The sequence below is a fragment of the Rhinolophus sinicus genome, linkage group LG01 (genome assembly GCF_036562045.2).
Source record: "Rhinolophus sinicus isolate RSC01 linkage group LG01, ASM3656204v1, whole genome shotgun sequence".
Classification (NCBI taxonomy): domain Eukaryota; kingdom Metazoa; phylum Chordata; class Mammalia; order Chiroptera; family Rhinolophidae; genus Rhinolophus; species Rhinolophus sinicus.
Window position 1 is genome coordinate 110106233 of NC_133751.1, and position 10692 is coordinate 110116924.

General features: G+C 42.1%; 1 protein-coding gene across 4 annotated transcripts in view; it reads right to left on the reverse strand.

Annotated features, from left to right (window-relative positions):
- The window catches only part of SAP130 (Sin3A associated protein 130), a 93878-nt gene extending 84921 nt beyond the window's left edge, over positions 1–8957 (reverse strand). The window contains exons 1-3 of one of the 4 annotated variants that reach the window (XM_019718004.2): positions 8798–8957; positions 7081–7198; positions 179–414 (exon numbers count right to left, since the gene is read on the reverse strand). In XM_019718004.2, the coding sequence (XP_019573563.1) occupies positions 179–414; positions 7081–7192 (348 nt within the window). In that variant the 5' untranslated portion in view covers positions 7193–7198; positions 8798–8957. Of the gene's footprint in view, positions 1–178; positions 415–7080; positions 7199–7987; positions 8186–8797 lie in introns of those variants that run through there. The other 3 variants (XM_019718005.2, XM_074334741.1, XM_074334751.1) reach the window with 3 other exon arrangements.
- Between the last annotated feature and the right edge of the window lie 1735 nt (positions 8958–10692).

Consider the following 10692-nt stretch of genomic DNA (forward strand, 5'->3'; position numbering starts at 1 on the left):
AGAACAGCAGAACTCTGAAATACAGAGAAGAGCTGAACTGACAGGTCAAAAACCCGAACCAACCAAACCAAAAACCTATGAGCCTAAGGTACAGCCTAAGACTTCGTGAAAATTGTCAGGAATGTATTAGCCAGTCTTCAGCTGTGGTTCAATGTGAAATTTTAAACCTCGCCATTACCTTCATAAGTCCCTCCGAAAATGAGAGTGGCACTGCTGGCGTCAGATGTGCTGGTGGGGCTGTCACTGTGACAGGTGTGCCCGAGGCCACAGCATGGTGTGTAGACAACATCTGCACCTGTGGGTAGGGCCTTACCACGACAGGCTCTTGCTTCTCTTCACGGGGCTGCAGGGAGCTGCTGGAGCCCAGGTGCTCCCTGGCAGTGACTTCAGCATCTCGACTAGACTCATCATTGACTATAAAAGACATTAAAGGGAATACAGCATGTCATATCCTTCCAACATTAGTTAATACAGCAGCACATACAAGAGTAGTATTTGCAGTTAAGTTTTGGAGCCGATAAACTAACCATGTCCTTGTGAGATTTTCTTCAAAAGGAGAATTTGGGCAGTAGATTCCCGATGGACATAAAATCCAAGAGTCCCACATGTGGAACACAGGACTTGCTTGGAATACTGTGGCTTTCCCACTCCTCTATGAACAAAGAACCTCACAGCTATATAAAATGAGCTCAAATAGTTCAAAGTGCAATACAAGATACAGACAATTTCATTTGAAATTTATTTAAAAAGTTATACAAACCTAACATTAAAAGATAACTTAAGTACAGTCTTAAGTCCAAGAACATGTAATTTTTGTAAACAAATTTCTCAGTCCAAATCCCTACAGAGTGAACATGGCAACCTCTATCATTATTGCAACCAACATACCCTCTGAGGCTCAACAAATCCACTTGCAGGAATGTGTCCTATCGATACAGAGCATATGTGTAAAAAGAGTTATGTACAGGTTATTTGTTTCAGCATATTTATACTAGTAAAGAAAGTGAAAAAAACATACATGCTCATCAACAGGAGACTGGCTATGTAAATTATGTGTACTCCCACAACAGACTACCGTGCAACTATAAAAATAAAACAAGGAAAGCCTTTAGGTACTCTTATGGAAAACTTGTAATATAAAGAGGATGCCAGGGTGGCCGATGGCTCAGTTGTTTAGAGCGCGAGCTCTCAACAACAGGGTTGCCAGTTCAATTCCCACGTGAGCCAGTGAGCTGCGTCCTCCACAACTAGATTGAAAGACGACTTGCAGCTGATGGGCCCTGGAGAAACGCACTGTTCCCCAATATTCACCAATAAAAATTTTAAAAAATAACATAAAGAGGATGCCAAAAAAAATGTTTTAAGAAAGGAAAAAACAATTAAAATTGTAATACTCAATATATACCGAAAACAAAAGATAAATACAAGTCATGTGTATACAAATTTTTGGCAACCCCGGTATATTATGAAAAATTACATAACATATAGATGACAAGAACAAGATACAGAACTGTGAAAAAGTAAACAAAATGCACACAGAACATACATGCATATATATTTGTACATAGATAAAATATCTCCAAAAGCACCTTGGCTGCCTGAAGAGAAAGAAAGTGGACAGGGGACAGGGATGGGAAAGATACTTTTCACTGTATACTTTTTTTCATTTGGAATTTTGGGCAATGAGAACACGTAACCTATTTAAAAATCAAGTTAAAAATCAAGGAACTCATGTAATGATGGAAGAGAGTTTGTGAAAATATTAACTCATTCTTGTCCATCACTTTTCCGAAATAATATCATTATTTTTCTGGGGAAAAAAAAAAAAATTATAGTTACGGAAAAAAATTTAATTGTTTGGGAAACTATAATGCAAGTAAAGCTGCTCCCAAAGGCATCAGCAGTTAATATTTTCGTGAAAACTCAGATGCTTCTCACTTCTTTAATTTTGGGTGGGTTTTTATTTAACTTTTTAATTGAACTATTTAACTTTTTAACTTTATTTAACTTTTAATTGAACTTTCATACAGACAAGTGCACAAATGTTAATTGTGCAGCTCAATGAACTTTCATAAAGTAAATACACCTAAGTACTCAGCATCCAGCTCAAGAAGCGAAACATTACTGGTTCCCCAGAAACCCGTTCCGTCCAATTCCAGTCCCTATCCCTCCCAAAGATACTAACTTCTAATACTATAGATTGAACTTTATGTAGTCTCATAACAAATGTCTCACCCCAGTGTGTCTCGTCTCTTTCACTTATAGGTATGAGATTCATCCATGTTACTGCACATAGCTATGGATCTTTCATTCTCAGTATGCCATTGCGTGAATAAACCAAATTATCTACTTTACTGTTAATAGGCATTTGCCCAGTTTTCTGTTTTTTTGCTATTAGACATAGAAGTGCCAGTAATTTTTTTGCACGTCTTTTGGTGAACATACGAGGTGTGATCAAACAATGTGGTGAATATTTAAAACAAAAATAACAGTAAAAGTGACATTTCCATTAATCCCCCTCAAAATACTTCCCCTTGCTTTGAATACACTTATCCCAGCGTTCTTACCCCTTTCTGAAGCAGTTCTGAAGTTCTCTTCCATGAGTGTCTTCCATTGAGCTGTCGAAGCGATGAAGAGTATTTTGAGGGGGCTTAATGGCAATGTGTCTTTTACTGTAACAAATTTTCTTATTTAAACATTCACCGGTATTGTTTGATCACACCTACATAGTATGTCCAATTTCTATTTGATATATCTCCAGAAGTGGAACTGCTGAGTAATATAGAATACACACTGCATCATTTTTAAAATGTTAAACGGAATTCCACTGCATAGACCTATGACAGCTTTTTAAACCATTATGTCATTGATGGGCTTTGGGGTTGTTTCCAATTTTTGCTATTAACAAAAACTCTGGGATGAATATCTGTATGTACTTATATTGAGTCCTTGTTCAACGATCTCCTCAGGAAAAAAATTTCTAAAAGTGCTGAGTGAAAAGACGGACGCATATTTAATATTTTGCTATATATTGACTTTGCTCCCAGGTCAGATATTTTAAAGTTTGATTTTTTTTTTTTAAACTTTTATTTAGTTAAGTGTGTTTTTCTGGGACCCATCAGCTCCAAGTCGAGTAGTTGTTTCAATCTAGTTGTAGAGGGCGCCGCTCACAGTGGCCCAAGTGGGGATCAAACCAGCAACTTTGTTGTTAAGAACACCGTGCTCTAACCAACTGAGCTAACCAGCCACCCCTACAAGTTTGATTTTTAAAACCACGTTATTGATGTATAATTTACATACAATAAAATGGCTACTCTAAGAGGTAGAGTTTTCAATTTTACACACACACACAAAAATACATGTATGTATCTATACATATATCTATACGTAGATGTAGATGTATATAGATACATACATATATATATACAGATATACACACATATACATATATGAACAAACTTTATCACCAATAACCTAGGAGGATAGCTGGGTCAAATGGTGAGTAAATATTTAACTTCATATGAAACTCCAAGTATTATACCTTCCAAAGTAGTGGTATCACATTATGTCCCCAGCAGCAGTGTATCAGAGTTCCAGTTGCTCCTCATCCTCAGCAATTCTTGACACACACACATTCTAGTGGGTGTACAAGCGGCCACCTCACTGTGGTTTTCAGTAGCACTTCCATGATAACTAGTAATGCTCAACTCCTTTTTATGTGCTCATAGGCCACTTTCATATGTATCTACCTTTGTGAAGTGTATGTTCCTGTTTTTTGTCCATTTTTAACCAGATTTACTGAGGTACAACTTACACATAAACTCCACGAATTCCTTGTGCAATCGGTTAAACTTTCACAGAAGTACACAGTACTAGAACCACACCACAAGCATGATACAGAACATTTTCCATTCCTCTAAACGTTCATTCTTGCCCCCTTTGCAGCAAATTCCCTTCCTCCCACACCTACTCCTTACAAACCATTGATCTGCTTTCTATCACCACAGCTTTGTCTTTTCTGGAATTTCATATAAACAGAATCATACAATATGTGGTCCTTTGTGTCTGGCTCTTCTCTTAGCATAACGTTGCTGAGGTTCATCCATGTTGTTGTGTATACTGGTAAGTTTGTTCCTTTTTATTGCTGAACAGTATTCCATTGTATGCATAAATCAAACTTTGCTTATCTAGTCTCTAGTTAATAAAATAGGGGTGTTCTTCAGTTTGGGGTTATTATAAACAATGCTTCTATGAATACTGAAGTGTAAATCTTTGTATGTACGACATACATTTTCATTTATCTTGGAGTCAATACCTAGGAATGGGATTGCTGGGTTGTATGGAAAATTCATGTTTTATAATGTACTGCCAAACTTTTCCCCATATTTGCCAACAATGTATGAGTTCTACTTGCTCCACAGACACATCAAAACTTGGCATTGTTGGTCTTAATTTTAGTCCTTCTCACTGTGGTTTTAATTTGCACTGCCCTGAGGATTAATACTGTTGAGTATATTTTAAGTGCTATTTGGCATTTAAATAGGGTCTGGTGAAGTGTCTAGTCAAATATTTTCCCCAATAAAAGAAATCAGCCTGTTTATATCTTTTTACTATTGAGTTACAAGAGTTCTTTATATACTCAGGATGTCAAGTACTTTGAGGATATATTGATCGTAAATGTCTTCTCTCAGTCTATGGCTTGCCTTTTTGTTTTTCTAACGGCGTCTTTTGAAAAGCAGTCATTTTTAATTTTAATGATGTACAATGAATGTATCAGTTGTTTCTTTTATAGTGTTTTTTGTAACTTGAGCAATTTTTGCCTACCCAAGGTCACAAACAGCTTCTCCAATGTTTTCTTTTAGAAGTTTTAAGTTTTACATTAGGTCTATAATAATACATTTCAGTTTTTGTGTATGGTGAAGGTAAAGGTCAAGGTTAATTTTTTTCCATATGGATATTCTGGTGTTCTAGCACTATATTGTTGAACAGACTATCATTTCCCTGTTGAATTACCCATGTACTTTTGTCAAAAATCAATTGACCATTACGTGTGGGTCTATTTCTGGATTTCCCACTTTGTTCCAATGATCTATATTTCTATCTTTATGCCAAAATTACTATCTTGATTAGCATAGCTTTATAGCAGAGTCCTCCAACTTTCTTTTTTTGATCAAAATTATTTTGATATTCTAGGTCCTTAGGTTTCCATATAAATCTTAGATTCGGGCTGTTAATTTTTACAAAAGAGCCTGATAGGATTTTGATTAGGATTTCTCTGAATCTGTATGATAGATCCCTTTGGTAGAACTAGTATCTTAAAAATACTGGATTTTTCCAATCTATGAACATGACAGATCTTTCCTTTTATCTAGGTCTTTAATTTCTCTCAGCAATGTTTCATAGTTTTCTAACTCCAAGTCGTATACGTATTTTGTTAATTTGTCCCTAAATCTTCTGGGGTTTTTTTATGCCATTGTAAACACTTTAAAAATTTCACTGTTCATTGCTAGTATTTAGAAATAGAATTGATTTTTTTATAAACTTTTATCCTGCAACCATTAATTTCATTTATTAATTCTAACAGCTTTTTATATTCTTTAATATTTTCTGCATACGTGATCTTGTTGTTTGTGAATAAAGATAGTTTTACTTCTGTCTTTCCATTATCAATTTATTTTTAACTTTCCCCAGTGTCCAAACAGATTTCCCCTAATTAAGTTTTTAAGGGAAATGGACAATTTCATAACTTCCCCCCAACTTATCTGTCCAGGAAGACTTTGATTTTTGACAATTTCATTAAGATATAATGTTCTCACCACCTCCCGTGAAGTTCTTTTTGGAACCATTTATCATTTCTTTCCAGACATCTGAAGTTCTCAATTTCAGTTTATTTTTACCAGAAAAGAATCTTGAAGCAGCAGTTAAGAGAAGTGATTGTAACCTATTCTTCTGAACTTTGAACATATACCTGAAATCCTCACATGCTTAGGATCCCAAGTGACTTCTTATAAGAGCAATAGGAAGTATAAAAAACATCTAACTGCTTACAGAAAATTTTTCTTTTTTTTTTTGAGCCACTGATGAAAAAACACACTATTCAGAAGTAAAATTATACACAATTTTGGTCTAAGTCAATGATTTCCTTTTCAACAAAATTTGAGGGCAATTATTGATGGCTGACACCTTTTTAAATGGGCAAGTTTATTCTTTGCAAAGAACAGATATTCAAAAATATTCTCTTTAGCTATGCTTTTAAATTATTCTGCTGTGAACGTATACCAAAGACAAAACAGTGTAAAAATATTTAAGGAGTAAGGAACTTAAGTGGCTTTACAAGAACTAGTTAACTACTACTTTGTGCATTACACTATATAGCAAGCATAATACATACAAAGGTGCATGAGACAGAGAAGCTCCTGGCCTTCACTGCAGGGGGTTGCAGGGCCATCTTTTTACTGGCTATATATAGAGAAAGAGACTATTTGGAGTTCTTCAGCTTGCACATTGTAGGATGCTCAGCAGCATCCCCAGCCTCTAAATATCAGATGCCAATAGCACCTCCTAGTTGTGACCACCAGAAATGTATTCAGACATTGCCAAATATTCCCTGGGAGGCAAAATCAATCATATGCCACTGAGCACCACTGATCTGCTGCACTCCAAGGGTCTACAACTAAAAATCAAGCTGTACATACGTGTATATATACTGTTTTTAGCCTCTTTTCCTAGATAGTAAAGAAGGCAAGACCTATGCCTTACGCACCTTTGGGTTCGCTCATGGCATTGATTATCATACCTCTGGGCCTCAACTAACTGAGAAGACATTAATATATTTAAAAAATAGCTCTTGCCGGCATGCTTACTGTAATTTTCATGTATATTCTAGTACATGTAAATGAAGTGATTAAAACAGGAATGAAAAAGCCTTGTTTAAATTAAAATTGCAATATGTCTTTTCTCTAAATTTGATAACCTATTAGTATTTACTAAAACCCCAGAAGGAATTTGCTAATTTTTAAATTAGAAAACTGAGTATTTTTTAAAGTGGAAAGCAATATAGAAGAATGTCACATATCTCACCTGTAGCTGCTGGGTTTATCAAGCCTGCAGCACCACTGTTTGCAATCTGTGAAGGAGCTTGGCTTAGCCCAGTGGAAGGAGTGCCTAACCGAGGAAACTGTTGAGAACTCATTTCCACCTGCAGAGCATACAGTCATATGGTTATTACTGGATTCTGAGATTAAAACCTATAATGAGAAATTAAAGCATCTTTAGTACCTGTATCTTCCCTCAGAAAAGCAAATGCGGCATCATTTATCTAAAACAATTACTTGTGATCAATATACAGTTCAGAAATGATCTAAATTCTTTGTTTTTGATGGACATAGGTTCAATTAATAGTAAAATCGTTAACAGTTAACATGGTGTGGGGGGATACTATGACCCTCCATAAATACTTGTGGATTGCCACAAAAATCCTGCACAACAGCCACAATACATCAACACAACACGTATGTGTCTGTGTAAAGTTTTATGGCAAATGTCATGTCCCTTTGAAAGACTTAACCCTCACACCAAGGTGAACATTGTCATCAGTAAGTCATAGGAGGCATCGGAGAAGAGACGTCCTGTCCTAAGAATCAGAAACCTTACATTAAGACCTGATCCAAGAATTCTCAAATGCTTTTTCTTGCATAGGCCTCCCCTTACCTATTTCCCTTCCCCCCATTTTTCACAGCCCCCCCCCCCCCCCCCCCAGTGAGCCAGAGGGACCCAAGATCTTCACTGCCTTCTCTAAAATCGACCGCCCACTTTTCCCTCAGGAGCCAGGCTACGCCGATATCCCCGATTCGCCCGCAACCCCACCCCCACCCACCCCAGCTGAGATCGCAGAACACAGGTTTCCAGACACTGCGGGTATGAAACTCCGTCTGGGGTCCGGGGACAGGCGTTCCGGGGAGCCCCAGGACAAGCAGTGTGCCTTTACCTGCAGCCGCCGCCCGCCGCCCGCCCCTCCCGCTTCCATCTCGCCGGGTTGGGGGTGCCGTGTAGGGCCCATCTCGGTGGTAGCGCTAGATTCCGGGGTCGTGGAAAGGACTCGTGCGGAGCGCGTTTCGGGCCCGCCGCTGTCCAGCCCCTCGGCCCCTCTCACCCCGCCGCGGTTCTGTTCCAGTCCTCTTCCCCCGAACCTGCCCCTACCTCCCCCGCCCGCCCATTGGCCCCAGGAAGGGCGCGTCACTCGAGGGCCGGCACCAATCCGCCGCGGCCTGCGCGCTCTGATCCCGCCCCACCCTCCCGCCGACTGCCAGCCAATCAGGCACGAGCCTTGTCCGCGTAGCCCAAACTCCTCGAGATGGAGCCAATAGCAGAGAAAGAGCAGCTCTCCCTGCGAGGGGGGCGGAGAGCTGGAAGGCCCCGCCTCGGTCGGGGTCTAAAAGCGGCGGGCGCAGGGCCCGGATGTGGAGAGTCACTTTAAACTCCTGTAGGAGCCAAACTCTCGGGGTGCCCGCCCGCGCTCCCCGGCCGCTTTGCTTCCCAGCCAAGGCCCACGCCCGCCACGCCCCCAAGCCCGAGTCAGCCCGACGCCTCTTCTTTCCTTGCCGTAGGACACCCGGCCCCTACCACTGGCCCAACCGCCATGCCCAGCTTGCCACAAAGCCTAGGTCTGAGCCGCCGGAGACGCGGCACCGCTGCCCTTCCCCGGGGACGCGCAGCGGGACGGACGCTGCAGCCCGGCTCTGCCGCCCCGCCCCCTCATCTCCTCCCCTCCCCTCCCGGGCGCCCGTCCCGCCATTACCTGGGTGCTGCGCCGAGTGGCCACCGCGCCCCCTCGAGCTCGCTGCCGTGCGCTCTCCGCCTGTGGGGCCGACGTCCTCGGCTCCGGACCCGCCGCCGCCGCCGCCGCCGGGGCGCGAGCACTCTGCCCCCCACCCCTCAGCCCAGGGCCGCTGCTTCCGCCGCCGTAACGAGCCCCTCACCTATTGGCTGGAGCAGGCCCCTCCCTCACCGAGGAAAGCCAGTCACCGCTCAGTCTGAGCGGGAGAGCGGACGGGCCTGCCCCCCGGAGTCGCGGAGGCCTCAGGGAAATGTAGTCCCGGCGCCAGGAGGGCAGGCCTGGGCGGGGCTCCCGGAGACAACACCCGCCTTTTGCTGTCTAGAGTTGTCTGGCTTTTCTCTTTGCTTAGTGTAAAGATAATAGATCCCGCCCCTTTACCTCAGCAGGCCGCGAGGGAAGTGCGGCGCGGGAACAGGGTAATGGAGAAGGCTGGTTGCAGCGGGGGAAGAGGTCATCGCAGGGCCGGTCGAGGGTTTTCCTGACTAGGCTCGCTTCCCCGCGCTCCGAGTGGGACTTAATACACCACCGAAAGCCACGGACCGCAAAGCCTGCGCACGGTGGGAGGATCAGGGTGCCGATCTGGGGAGACTCTATCGGGTTTGCCTGTCCCAAGGCTGAGCACCCTCTGGTTAAAACAGGCCGGCTAGGATAGCAGTTCCTGGCACAGGGCTCGGGCACTGTGCACCTGCTCAGTTTTTTCCAGTTGCAAAGAAGCGAAGGGGGGATGGTGTTGATTTGTTGTTATTTTGGGGAGATTTAAGGGTCGGAGTTTATACACCTGTTGAAGTCTTAGACAAAGCTGGTGAAGCAAACTTTTGGTCTGATAATAAAGATTACGTCCCCCTTCCTGCCTTCCCAAGGTAATAATTGAGACCAGGAGTTTTGTGACTAGTTAAATAAACGGGGCGTAAATCCCTTCTTTCTGTCGTGCCCAGCTGTGTAAGATAACGGCTTGCTAGGATGAGTCTCAAACCCATCCTCTTTCCTCAAGCCATTTTCCTTTCTTACTTTCTTCCCTTATCAAATTTCTTCTGAAAGAGCTGCTGCAATACACTTTAGCCTCGTCTCCTTAGGCAGTCTCCACCCTTGTTGGATTCTGCTCCTGCCACCCTTCTCAAAATGCTCCCTAAAAGTTGCCAGTGACCTACTCAACTTCACCCGGTGGTCCTTAGTTCTCATCTTGTCTAGCTTACTGACGGTAATTCCTCTTTACAATGTTCTTCCCTTGGCCTCTATAACCACCCTCTCGCCGGGTTTTACTCTTATTCCTATCAATCTCCATTATCCCCCCCTCCTTCACAGATACTGTATAGCATTTTCTAAGACTCCAACCCTCTTTTAATGCTATACTGTCTTCCTAACTTGTTTAGCCGTCTCTTACAGTTTCAAATATAACTCTTGAAAATGACAAAATTTTATGTACACGGTGATTCTCTTTGAGTTGCACACTGACAGTTCCACCTGCTGTACCAATCCATATGTGTCTTACAAGCCCCTGGAATTTACCATATTGAACACATTGATTTGCCTCCTCTCTGCACTCCTGACTTCTGGTTTTTGTTAATGGCATCGCCATCCTCTCTGACTTTGGTTTTATTCTTGTTTCCACTCTTCCATCTCCCAGAGTCACCATATGTACCTCTCTACCCCCTTTCTAGTCACTTCCATAGCCTTGCCTCAAGCTTTCGTTATTCTTGTCTGGATTATAGTAGTGCTGCCCCAACTCAAATCTCTTCCTACCCTCAATCTGTCCTCCACAGAGTTCTTTTTCTGAAGCATTAAACTGAGCCTGTCCTTTCCATCCATGATGTTGTAATAACTTTGGAATATATTCTAAACCTCTAAGCCCTGTATTC